Consider the following 13692-nt stretch of genomic DNA (forward strand, 5'->3'; position numbering starts at 1 on the left):
CTTAGTATAAAGGCCTATATCTTATCCCTTCCCTCCCTACCTCAAGCCTTAATTAAGTTTGAGACTGAAAAAAGTCATACATTCCCATCTTCCCACCTTTATCGGACCTCTTCAAAACAGCGTTTATGTCCACAATCCTGACCCACTGGATCATTTTACTCCTATTGCTACACGGTGATTACTAGAATACAACTCGGAGTGAGAATTTCCATGGGAAAGAGACACATTTTCTTTGCTTTTATTAGGGGATGTACCACCTGAGGTAAGTGCTCTTTAGTAACAAGTGAGCAGGGGGTAAGACAGATCTGAGACTCTCGCTGTTGCAAGATTTCTGTCAAAACCTCAAATAAAAGTGTAGGTGTTGACCATTGTGCAGATTCCTCCCCGCAAGAAAGGATAGCCTAATTTTCAGGTAATGCTTTCCAAGCACTGTGGCAACTTTCTGTCTAAGCCCCCACAGCAGGAAGGCCATGACAACCCCCATTGCAGGGAGTTGAATGGCTAGATTCGTTTTGTACAGATAAGTATTATTTAGTCTCACTGTTGGTTGGATGATGAGCTTTAGGGTCTCAGCACGAACATAAGTGGTAGCATAATGTGTACAAAATCCTGACAGATGATGCCACTTAGAGAATGTAATTTTATGCTACTTCTAAGGAGATAGGAAGGATATTTCTTAAAAATAAACATGGACATGGTGGGTATCTCATTTTCAGCTACCCTGGAAAGTAGAAACTAACTGGAGACCCTTCCTTCCCTGGGCTATCAACTCTGGGCCCCCCAGCAGCATTTGACTGCATTTTTATTCCAGTGTCTTCCCTGAGCTTACTACCCTTTCCCCAGATAACCAAGCAGTAAGTACTTCCAGTGATAACCAAGGTCCTGATAGAACATTGCGTGTCAACTGTCCTTCAGTAATAAAGACTGAAAAAGAAGAAAAGCAAAGCAAAGTAACCAAGGTAAAAATGGTGGGAGGTTGGTGTCCTGTCAGGGTCCACGCTGTGCTCCCCACGCGGTGGTTCACAGACCACTTTCTCCAGGACTGCTGGGGGCGAGGAACAGCTGAGGACTGTCCCCAGAGAAAAGAGCCACTGCGTGCCTATTTAAAAGAAAAGAACTGCGTCTGTCTGGTCACGTTTTGTACTCTCAACAGAGTTCTCTTTCCACGTTGTGTTTGAAAACCAATGTCTGTGTCTAAATTTCTGTGTGCAGTAACCTGCCCCCTTTGTTTTGAAGACGGTGCTGAGCTCCCAGCATTAGGAAGTGAGTTCTTGGAGCGGGTGTTCGGCTGGCGGACGCGCCCCCCCCCCCCTCCCCCCCACCGGGTGCTGGCGACACACAGGCACCCGGGGCCCCGGGCGCAGCTCCGCACGTCTTGGTGGGTCACTTCGGCCTGAGGTGATCACTGGGCTCTCGTTCGCCTTCCGTCCTAAGGAGGTGCAGAGTGTGTTCCTGGCTTGTGTCTGGGCTCCAGCAGCCTTTCCTTCTGCCCCAGACAACAAGCTTCGGAGAAAGGAGTGTAAATTACAGAGACAGATGTGTCTGTCCTTCAGGGGAAGGCAGGCTCGTCATAGCCCTCTGGGCCCCCGGGTTGCTTTGCGAGGCCGAGGAAAGAGGATGCTGTTTAAGTACGTCTTTGCCTCGCACTGGCTTTTATTGTTTGGGGGAGAGAATCTACTTATTATTAACCAGACTACATCTAGGAGGGGGTGGGGAGCAGGGAGGCGCTCTCTACATGTCAGTTGCGTTTACCGATCAGCTTGAAAACCGCGCAAGTGCACAGCAGTCCAGGACCTTTCACACTCCGCTTCCGTTTGAGATTCCTGTCTACCTCACATACTCCCCGCCCTGCCAAAAATGATGGCGAGAAGTTATTTTACAGGCATTCTGCACAGCCCCAAGCGCTGCTTTTTCTGCCAGCGGTGGTGTTGAAATGGTGCATCTTTAGTTCATTTTCCGAGCAATTGCTTCCTAAAAGCTTTGCTGTGATTTACAATCCGAGTTGAGTAAATCCAGCTAAATCCTATAAGGAGGAAAAGAAAAGGTGGGTCGGGAGGAATCACGCCCTGGGCTCTCTCAGCAGAGCTGGGGCCTTCTCTCGGACCTGAGGTCACTGAGGGCCTCATCTTGACTGTCTGGGAAACCTGTCTTGCCCGGGTATCGCTCGCTGCTGTCCTGGGGCACCTCAGAAGCAGCATGTGGCCTGAAACAGACTGGTGAGCCACTGGTCTCTGTGCCTGCTCTTCCCTTGTTCGCAGCCCCTGCCCTTTTCAGCTCCTGTCACACCCTGGTGTCTGGGGTCTTCCTGCCCCACTGTGGCTCCACAAATAATGTCGTCTTTCCTCATTTCCTCCCCACATCCTCCCCACCTCACTGCACAGTGATGTCATTTCCTTCCCACCTGGAATGCTGGAGCCCTAGATGAGCACTTGGGCCACTGTGCCTTCCCAGCGCCATGACCCTGTTCGACCCTTGGCTCTCTGAGTCATTTTTCTTCATCTTTAGAACAAGGGGATCAGAACACGTGACTGTTACTCCTCATCCTACCTGAAAACTTCCTGAGTCCTGAGATCAACATTTTTTTTTTTTTACTCTCGGTCGGTCAGATGAAGTATGGAGAGGCCCACCCCTGTTCCTGTGTGACGACACAGAGGGTCCTGGCTGGGGCCGGGAGGGTGCCAGACCAAACTGCGTCCGGAGGCTGAGGTCACAGGGTGTGGGTGAGCAGGTCAGGTCTTCTAGGTGGTTAGGTGTGGACTTTGCTAGGTCTGCCATTTTCTGTTTAGGTTATTTTGTTTTCCGGTGACTTCATTGTAGCAAGGTTGGGTCAATAAACGGCAGTTGATGATAAAGATGAAAAAGCAGTGATATTTTTTTTGTACCTCGGTAGCTAAAAGTCATGGTGATAGCTTCTCTCTGCACATGGTGTTTTTTAAAAATAAACTCTCCAGTTTAGAACAGTTTTAGATTTATAGAAAAATTGTGAGTATAGAAAAAAGAGTTCCCATATACTCCACACCTCTGTTTGTTTCCTCTGTTGTTAGCACCTTGCCTTCATGTGGATGATCGGTTATAACTAATGACCCGATATTGATACTTGTACTTTATTTAGATTTCCTTAGTTTACCCCTTACCCTTTTCCTACTTCAGGATCGCACATTACATTTAGTTGTCATGTCTCCCTTAGGGCTCCTCTTGGCTGTGACAGTTTCTTGGCCTTCCCTTGTTCTTAAGGACCTGACAGTTACGAGGAACACTGGTCAGGTGTTTTATAGAACGTATCTGTCATTGTTCTGATATTATTCTCATGATTAGACTGGGGTGATGGGTTTGGGGAGAAAGATCAGAGAGATCAAGTGCCCTTCCCGTCACATCACCTAATCAAATGTTTATCATTGTTTACCATGGCCCCCTGGCTGAGGTAGTGTTGGTTAGGTTTCTCCACTCTTTTCTGCCCTTTCCAGACTGCCTTCTATGGAGGGAAGTCATGTGGGCAATCCCCTTAAGTCTGGGGGGTTACGTTCCATGTGTTTGAGGGTGGGCGCTAATATCCTGGCCAAGTGCCCGCTGGCCCTCTTCGCCCCCTTGGGATGAGCTGCCCAGGCAGGATTGGCCTGTGTGTTATAGGAGAGGGATTGGAATGCTGGCCTGGGATGCTGTCCATGATGTGCACTCATCCTGGGGCCCCACACTGGGCTTGTTCCGGGTGAAATAGGTTGGGGGACATAAGCCATTGGTGAGCACGTGCCCTCTCTTGATTTGTGCTCAGAAGCGTATCATGTAGTACATTTGGCTAATATTTTGGCCCAGAAGAAAAGGGCTTCTTGGAGTGGTAACAGTTACAAAAAAACCCTAACTTGTAATAATTCAACAATTTTTTCTGCTCTGTACCTAACTCTGTGTTAACTTAAAAGTGGAAGCAGCTTGGTTCTTGCCCTCGGGATCTCAGAAAGGTCTGAAAAGGCATCGTCATTGCTATTCAAGGCCTCTGGGTTTGGATCGGTTTGCCTTCCGTAGCATTCCACTTGGAATACTATCTTCTTTTTCATGGTGCATTGTGTGATTAGTGAGGAAAAGAACAATGCCATTAATTTGTGTTTCTCATACTGTGTAATTTCTGTCCATAGAAGGCTGTCAATTGAGAACTGAAGTAAATGTGGAAGGAAGCTCAGAGACCTCAAAGTCCAGGCAGCTGGGTAGACTGGCCTCCGGGGCATTTCTATCCATGCTGGGTAAGCCTGAGACTGGGCCAAGTTGCCGGTGGATGTTCTGACAGCCAGCTGTGGAATTCTGAGATTTACAACATTTTAGCAGTAAATGAGAGTGAAGGACATGGTGGCCGTCTGTGTTGTGATAAGATGAGGTTAACGGGTGGAATGAAAGGCAGTAACGAGCGCTTCCATTCTCTTTCTCCCGCAGATTTGATCAGCACAATGGGGTGCAAAGTTCTGCTCGGCATTGGCCATCAGATGCTGCGCCGGAAGGTTGTGGACTGCAGCCGGGAAGAGAGCCGGCTCTCTCGCTGCCTGAACACTTTTGACCTGGTGGCGCTCGGGGTGGGCAGCACGCTGGGTGCCGGCGTGTATGTCCTGGCCGGAGCTGTGGCCCGTGAGGACGCGGGCCCTGCCATCGTCATCTCCTTCCTGATCGCAGCGCTGGCCTCAGTGCTGGCCGGCCTCTGCTATGGAGAGTTTGGGGCTCGGGTCCCCAAGACAGGCTCGGCCTACCTCTACAGCTACGTCACCGTCGGGGAGCTCTGGGCCTTCATCACTGGTTGGAACTTAATCCTCTCCTACATCATTGGTACGTCCCAGGAGGCCTGGAGCCCGCTCCCTTACCCCTCTGCTGTTTTCACCTCCAAACGGCGGGCCATACTCTGCTTTGCTCTCCAAATGGACTGAGTCTAACTCCTCTCGAAGAGTCTAGCATCCTCCCTTGACTGTTGTTGTTGTACATGTTCCCTTTCCCTTTTATGAAAGGAGGGGGCAGCCTTTGGGTATCGCTGCTCTTTCTGGTCTGTGCCCCTGTTTTTAACTATCAGGCGCATCGGACTGTTAGTGACGATAAGCCAGACCAACCAGGAGGTCAGTCCTGTTAACACAAGAGATGTAGAATCAATGGGAAGCTGTTGTTACTGAAAAGAGCGTAGTCCCTTTTAGTATTTTTGATTACAATTACTAGCGTAAACATACCACTGATAGAGAAAACTTGGGAAATATAGAAAAGCGCAATGCAGAAGGTAGACATTGCCCAGTGTAACAACCCAGAGAAATTAATTCTTATTCATTCATTCTTTCAACAAATATTCATTGAGTCCATCCCCTGTGCCAGACATTATGCTAGATATTAGGGACCCAAGGGAGGAATAAGACAATCTCTGTTCATAAGAGTTTAGGGATCTAGCTGTTGTTAATATTTTTGTAAACAGAAATGTATTTTTTTTGTCCAGTATATCTCTTGACTGATAAAGCAATGTATAGTAAGCATTTCTTACAGTATTAAGGATTTTTCTGCAGTATTATTCCAAATGAGTGTATATCCTTATATAGTTTTCTCTATATAGCATAATTTTTTAGATGTCTTTGTAGGGTATTTAGATTGTTTCCAGTTGTGTTATTATTGTTGTAAACAGTTAATCACTTAATGTCTTCGGGCATAGACATGATTTCTTTTTCTTTTAAAATGGTCTTAAGAAGCAGAATGTCTAGGTCAGTGGGCTGCATATTTTAAAAAAATGTTTATTTATTTTGAGAAAGAGAACACAAAGAGGTGAGGGGCAGAGAGAGACGGAGAGAGAGAATCCCAAGCAAGCTCTGTGCTACCAGGGCAGATCCCGACACAGGGCTTGAACCCAGAAACCATGAGATCATGACCTGAGCTGACTCGACTGAGCCACCCAGGTGCCCCAGGCCTGTGTATGTTTTTTTGGTGTTGAGCATGTCAGCCGTTCTTTTTTTCCTTTAAGTTAATTTATTTAGTTTTAAGAGAGAGAGAGTGTAAGTGGGGCAGGGGCAGAGAGAGAGGGGGACAGAGGATCAGAAGTGGGCTCTGCTCAGAGAGCCCAATGTAGGGCTCGAACTCACAAACCCTAAGATCGTGACCTGAGCCAAAGGCTGGCGCTTAACCAACTGAGCCACCCATGCGCCCCTTAGGCTTATATATATATATATATATTTTTTTTTTTTTTTTAATTTTTTTTAACGTTTATTTATTTTTGAGACAGAGAGAGACAGAGCATGAACAGGGGAGGGGCAGAGAGAGAGGGAGACACAGAATCGGAAGCAGGCTCCAGGCTCTGAGCCATCAGCCCAGAGCCCGACGTGGGGCTCGAACTCACGGACCGCGAGCTCGTGACCTGAGCTGAAGTCGGACGCTTAACCGACTGAGCCACCCAGGCGCCCCAGGCTTATATACTTTTAAGGCCCGTGTTATCTGTGATCCTCCAGATGGCCAGGGGCCCCTTTCCTCACGTACTTGCTGACTCTGGGCACTGACATTAGAAACAAGAAACCAACAAAGACACTAAAAATATAAAGTCTTCTCAATTTGGTAGGTGAGAAGGTGTTTCTCTTTATGTTGTTTGTATTTTGAATACAACCAGAGTTGAACATATCAACTTAAAAGAGACAAACACCTGAATATAAGAATAACCAAAGGATATGAATGGCCAGTTCCTAAAAGTAGAAATATAAATAGCCACTAAACATTCCACCTGTATTTCAGCAAGCTTTCTGTAATATCATCAAAACACAGGAGGATGTGGTGAGCGGGTCCTGGCTCGCTCCTGCGTCCCCCGCACTGGGAATGTTGTAGGGGGCCGTGTGCTGCCCTCTGGGTGCTCCCCTCGGCCCCCACTGCCACTTGCCCAGGCCAGCTGGCAGAGGGCTCCCCCCGGGCTCTCTGAGCAGCACCTTCCCTTTCTTTTCAGTGACTGTGGTACCTAACGACAGCCACAATAGCTCACGCTTCTAAGTTCAAAAATAAAATTCCTAATAATGTGGGTTTTTTTTTTTTTCTTCAGTACAACAGCACAACTTACAACTGCAAATGCTCGTACAAGCTCAAGTCTCTGAGTGGGAACATAGCTGTCTGAAATGGGCTGTTATGCTCCCAGAGGATTTACCTGGGCCTAAAGCAGAACCACGGGCATGAATTGTCCACGGCTTCCACACTGACAAATGAAAGATTATTTGCCAGAGTGCTGTTTGCTTGTAGGGGACTGACTCATGCATGCGAACTTGTGGGTGATTCTCAGCTTTAGCTTTTAGGGAAGGGCCGTTTTTCCTAGCAAATGTGTGTGTGTGTGTGTGTGTGTGTGTGTGTGTGTGTGTGTGTGTGTCTCTCTCTCTCTCTCTCTCTCTCTCTTTCTCTTTTTTTTTCAGCCGTGTTTCAGAGATAGGGAGTGGGGTAGGCCAGGAAGGAAGGCTGGGCAACCCCTCACCCTGCACAGCAGGCTTCAGAGTCTGATCAGCAGAGAGCTGGCCTCTGTCGGGGAGGTGGTGGGGAGACCAGTTTTCTTCACTGGGGCTGTGGCCTTGATGGACAGAAGTCATAATAGACTAGATGCTGAGGATGAAGAAACATGGTTAAATTTTTGAGTCGATGGAAAAATACTCGGCAAGATAGCAAATGACAACATCGCGTCTCTGTAGTTCCCTTTAGCCAAATCCTCTGGGTGATCCAGACCACAGTCACCAATAAGGCCCCCTTTGAAAACAAAGGAAAATGCTCTATGTGAGTACTGGAATTTTAGTGACATTTCCTGGAAAAGCGGTGACTTTACTCAGGTTGATAGGAGGAGAGCGCAGTCAACAGTCGTTGGCATTTGTGGGGCCGCATCTGATTGTGGTCTTCATGGCGGGGGCGTGGAGCTGGCGTTGTCTGTGGTCAGACACCTGGGGACCCGTGGCCCCCGAGTCAGGCGGTGCGAGTCCAGTCTGGGCACACAAGTGGCAGAGGCGGGTTGACGCCCGCTCCGGGGTGAGCCGGTGACTTTGTCGCTGAGCGTGAGGGTCAGCCTGGGTGGGTCCCCTCCTGCTGGGAGAACAGTGTTCACCTGTGGATGGGGACCATCAGCTCTGTTGTCCCAGGGTCTTGGAAAAGGAGCTTCCTGAGCCGGGTGTCCCCGGCTGCCGACCGCACCCCGTGAGTGGATCTCAAAATCGATGCTATGGTTTGCCACCAGTATTTCTTTCAGTAACAAAATAAAGTATGTAGAGTTGAATACATACCATCAGAGCGTGTCTCGGGCGATAAGGGTCATAACGCCGTTTTGTAAAACGTTTGTTAGTCAGTCGTAGATTTGGGACACAGTATACGTGCTCACATTGGGTTGTGATGGGAAGTCGTGTTTCTTTCCAGGCCCGTGAAGCCTGCCCTTAAAGCTTCTCACTTCACTGCAAACACTAATCGAGTCTCATTTCCGAGCTAGCACAGACCGGGGTCCGGCTGCCACCGCCAAGTTCCAGCGCGTCATCTGTGACCCCCGCGCGGAGGCGGAGCTGAGCTCGATGACAAATACTGTTAATCGTTCTTCTTCAGTTTCCTCTGGTACCTGTGTTTCGTGGCAGGTACTTCAAGCGTGGCGAGGGCCTGGAGTGCGACGTTCGACGAGCTGATTGGCAATCCCATCAGGGAGTTCTCACGGATGTACATGGCTCTGAATGCCCCCGGAGTGCTGGCCGAAAACCCAGACATATTTGCTGTGATCATAATTCTTATCTTAACAGGTAAAGCTCCACAGTCACCCACACGTCAGGTTGCAGTGAGGGGCCTGAGGGGTAAGACAGGCTCCCATTAGGTCTGTTTCTTCCCTTTCTCTTTCTCCTTTTCCCTCATTTTCTGTTTTTCTTTCTATAACGAATACAGACATCTTTTTTGTCTTAATGGCTTCTGGTCCACACAAGGTACTTTAATAGCTGTCAAGGCCACATGTCATTTAATTAAAGGGGCGTCTCGGGTGTTTGTGTAGTGGTTTGTGGAGTAAGATTTTGTGAGGGCCGCAAGCTTTTTGTACAAGTGACCCAGGAGTGCAAATTCCCTTGATTCAGTGGATGAGCATCTGGAAAGGAAAGTGGCATTCTTCAGCCCGGAAGATGTAGGGGGTGAGGTCGGTGTGGAGCACCACCGTGTGCCTGGGGTGTTGGAGAAGTCTTAGATGGTTTTACACCTAACAGCTGTCAAAACGCCCTTTAAATGGGTAAGTCTCCTGACAGAATTGTGGGTGCAGAATTTTAAAATTCCAAATATTGCTTGAACGCAGCGGATGGCAGCTTGTTCTTAGTGATGTTTGTCTGTGTCTCAGCCTTGAGGATGGGAGTTTTGTTCTATGTGGCATTTACGGTGTAAGCATTAGACTGAATGCAGATAAATTCCCCTTTGAGGTTAGAAAATCTTGGATGGGTTTTATTTTATTTTTTTCAATTTTTTTTTTTAGTTTATTTTTGAGACAGAGAGAGACAGAGCATGAACGGGGGAGGGTCAGAGAGGGAGACACAGAATCTGAAACAGGCTCCAGGCTCTGAGCGGTCAGCACAGAGCCTGACGCGGGGCTCGAACTCACGGACCGTGAGATCACGACCTGAGCCGAAGCCGGATGCTTAAGCGACCGAGCCACCCAGGCGCCCCTTGGGTGGGTTTTAAAAACAACATGCCTTATTTTACGCACCATGTAATTGAAATCATCTTGCACAGGCCAGTCTCAGCAGTATTCTGGTCCAGCTGGCAGAAACACGTATCAGACATCAAGTTCACACTAGTGAGATTTTCATAAACATGAGAGGGAGGGACGCCAAAGAGAAAACAGGGCAGAACACGATGAGGTATTCGCTGTGATTAATTGCTCACTTCCCTCCTATTGCCTTCACTTCAGAATTCAATCTATCGTGAAATGCATTTTGTATTTTAAGTGTAAAAGGTGTACATGGCAGGGCAACAGTTTTAAGTCATAAGTGGTGGTCACCTGTCGCCTGGACGCCTTTCCAGGCTTTTCTTAGCTAGCCAGGAGTTTAACCACAGAAGTCCCCAAATGGCACGTTCACCCCAAGGTGATCCTGTGGCCTATAAGCCTCAGAGACAGTGTTGTCATATGGTTCCTGTGTATTGTTATCACTTACCTTTTTTTTTTAATGTGCGTTTATGAGCTATAATTAGTCTAGCTTAGACGTTGTTTTACATGCACTGAGTCTGATGATGAACCACATGATCCGTGGTTCCCTAATCATCAAGAGTTGTCATTGCTAACATTCCAAAGTGAGTCTGAATAATTTTCTCATCTGAAGAACTCCCTTCATTCTACCAAGAAACTGAGCAAAGTGTCTCCTCCTTGGAGAAAAAAAATCCTGCCCCACTGAGGCGAGTCCCAGGAAAGTACATTAGTGAGGAGGAGAGGGTGCCAGGAGAGGCCTTCTCTTCTTCCCTGGGTGGGGGGCTTGCTCTCCAGGGTGGTTGGCCGTGGTGCTCCCCATCTCTGCAGTCCTTTGGTGCCCCCTGGGTGACATCCTCAACTCCAGAGGGGAGTTGACCTGGAAGGCCAACTTTGACAGCTTTATGAACCACCCATAAAATAACTTGGGTTATTTTGATACCTACCTCTAGAAAGATTACTGACTCAGCCCCATTCCCAGAGGATCACAGAAATCTTGGGAGGTTTGGTGCCACTTAGATTCTTCTTATAAGTCACCTTCTCGTCCGATCCCCGTTCCTGTCCCAGGAAGGACTTGCCTGGCCCAAAGTCAACACCCTCAGGCAAAATGTTCTTGTTTGTGTGGTTTTTCAGGACTTTTAACTCTCGGTGTGAAGGAGTCAGCCATGGTCAACAAAATATTCACTTGTATCAATGTTCTGGTCCTGGGCTTCATAATGGTGTCAGGATTCGTGAAAGGATCGATTAAAAACTGGCAGCTCACGGAGGAGGATTTCAAGAACACATCCCATCATCTCTGCCTGAACAAGTGAGTTGTTCGTCTTCCTCTCAGCATGTGACAACTGATTCGTACTTAACAATACACACGTGCATTGGGGGCATGTAATCGGCTAGAACATATATATGCCTTTTCAGCAAATATAATTTGAATTTGAATTAATTTTTTTTTTTTTGCAGTAAAATAGCTGAGAATGTTTTATTTGTTTGACATTTGTGTTAGGTTTCATTTCTCTGAACTCGACAGAACATTGTATGATGAGGCTATTCAGGAAAACAAATTTCATTCTAATTCTAAAATTACACATAGTTGGGGATCTTTGTCAGACTCCGTAAGTTATCTGTTTTTCCTCACATTCTGTTTCATGACCAACCTCTAAGTTTTACATTCAGAGAAGATTTTCTCTGCAAAACCATGGTGATGTCACTTGACCCTGAAATGTCTTCCTATTAATAATGCAGAGGGAAGAAATATGTGAAACTTTTATCACAGGCTTTTATCAGAGGTTTTCGGAATGACTAAAGTGTTGAAATGTGATTATAATGGTCTCTTTCTCCCACCCTCGACTTGGGGTACACCAGCCCTGAAAGCCAGTGGCCCCATCTCCCTTACAGTCTCTGACTCAAGATGCCCGGGATGGGAGGCAGGTGACAGGCCTGCTCTCGGACCTGTGCTCTTTCAGGGCCCTCATTGAAGCCTCGTCAGCAAGCTCAGATTACCTAGGAAAGAAAAGCCAGCCAATTAGAATGTTCTCTTTTTGATCTTTTTTTGTCAGATTTTTCAGGTAAATCTTAGGGCTCTAGGATGGACAAGGGGGGAGTGAGGTTTTCTCTGTGATTCTACTTTAATTATGACCAAAGGTTGAACTGCTCTGACAAGGAGACCCTCTTGAAATGCAGTGGCTTTAAAAGGATGTCTCAGATCCTGACATGAGCACACCAAGTTGACTGGCCATCCTGTCTGCACACAGGCTTTCAGGAACCCTGGTCGTCGACCTGATTGTTCCGTCATGCCCTAGGATGTTGTCCTCTTCTGCATGGTCAGACCTGGGCTGTGGGCACAGGCAAGCTCCAGCTGTCCCAGAGGAGGAAGGGGGTGAAAGAGAGCATGCCCAGGGCTCTCAAGGGCAGATCCGGAAGATCCGTGTCCCCTCTGCCAACATTCCACTGGTGGGAATCCAGTAGGTGGCCACATCTAGCTGCAAGGGAGGCTGAGAAACAAGGTCCCATGCTGGGGATCCGAGCGGTCATGGGGAACTTGGTCTCCGGTTAGGGCCCGGTCATATCTTCCAGTGGTCCGGTCACTGGACAGGCATTGATGCATGACTAGTTCACTACAGGAAACTATTGAATTGAATGCATGAAATACTATGTGGTTAATGGTTCAAATCGATTACAGAGATATGAGGATTTTTAATTGTTTTTTAAGTGTGCTCTCTGCCCGCTGTGGGGCTTGAACTCATGACCCCAAGATCCAGAGTCACATGCTGTACTGACTGAGCCAGCCGTGCACCCCTGAGAAATGAGGATTTCTAATGTAGCATTCCTGAGCCGCATTTATGCCACATTTATTGGTGCTCATTAACTCAGCCTGGAGTGAAGCCAGTTCCAAATAGGCTTGGAAGTAACAGTAGATTTCTGAGACGTGGGGGACTATCTTTCTGGTTGCTATTTACAGATCAGGAATTAAATATAGATGGCAGGTCTTATTTCCTGGCTGTCGATCGAGATGTAATTTTATTGTGTTTACGAAGAGATGGTTTGCGCCAGCTGATGGTATTTATTAGCATTGGTTGTCCTCACACACTTTGTGTCCTGGTGGTGATGAACTGTGCTGGCCCCAGCCTCGGGAACACTGCCTCTGCAGTAGAGTGCTGCGGGTCTCGGGTGTAGCTTGCTCTTTTATTTTATTAAAACCTCTAAACTGCTTTCTCTTCCCCCCCCCCCACCCCCCAGCCGTAGATTTGTACTTCTGACCATGGCCATGAAATTGCTTGTCTCTCTGAAACAATAGGGTTTTTCCCGACCAAACCACTGAGCATGGCGGAGCTTCAGCCTGCGTGGCTTTGGTGGCCGTTTGACCACATCGGGTTGTGATTTTATGATGCTTTCTCCGTGACTGGCTGTAAAGGCCCCCGTGAACCTGGAGTCTGTCTCTTGGTCTGAAATAGGAATGTCATGCGACAGTCTGGCTGGTTCCCTATTGCCTTCGCCACGTGCTCCCTCTGGCTTTCTTCTCCAGAGTCCGGTAGATGGATAACAGATGTAGTAAGTGTAAAGATACAGCACTGCATAGAAACCTACTGAGAAGGTTTGGTTGGATAGTCTGTCTTCAGTTGGGATGAAAACCCCAAAATAACATTGGCTTCCACAAGATAAAGGCGTACTTCTCTTAGGTGAACGTCTGCAGGCAGTCCGGCATACTGCTTTGGTGGTTCTTCCATCTGATGGCTCTGTCCGCGGCCCACATTCCCAAGATCACCCCAGGGTCCAAGATGGCTCCCACCAGCAGAAAGAAAATGGGAAAAGTAGAAGAGCGGCCTTGCTCTCCACTTCACCTGCCTGATGTTTCTCAGGACTTGAACACACCAGGCCTGCTTACATCAGGTGGCTCCACCTTGTAGCTGGAGAATCTGAGAAGCATGTTGTCTTTGTTCTTGGTGTTCCCATGTCTGCCTAGAATAATTCAGTTTTAGGACTGTGGAGAAGAAGGGGGTGTGGCTTCTGGGGACAACCAGCAGTTTATGTCAGGGTTGGTGGGTGGAAGTGAC

At 47.8% G+C, this 13692-nt stretch overlaps 1 protein-coding gene across 2 annotated transcripts in view; it reads left to right on the plus strand.

Annotated features, from left to right (window-relative positions):
• Positions 1-13692, plus strand: part of SLC7A1 (solute carrier family 7 member 1) — an 80844-nt gene that overhangs the window by 49677 nt on the left and 17475 nt on the right. For both annotated transcript variants that reach the window (XM_053900641.1, XM_019447881.2), the window contains exons 3-5: positions 4420-4803; positions 8571-8729; positions 10778-10952. In XM_053900641.1, the coding sequence (XP_053756616.1) occupies positions 4434-4803; positions 8571-8729; positions 10778-10952 (704 nt within the window). In that variant the 5' untranslated portion in view covers positions 4420-4433. The remainder of the gene's footprint in view (positions 1-4419; positions 4804-8570; positions 8730-10777; positions 10953-13692) is intronic.

Source organism: Panthera pardus, unplaced genomic scaffold (genome assembly GCF_024362965.1).
Source record: "Panthera pardus isolate Hobbes unplaced genomic scaffold, ASM2436296v1 HiC_scaffold_1, whole genome shotgun sequence".
Lineage (NCBI taxonomy): Eukaryota > Metazoa > Chordata > Mammalia > Carnivora > Felidae > Panthera > Panthera pardus.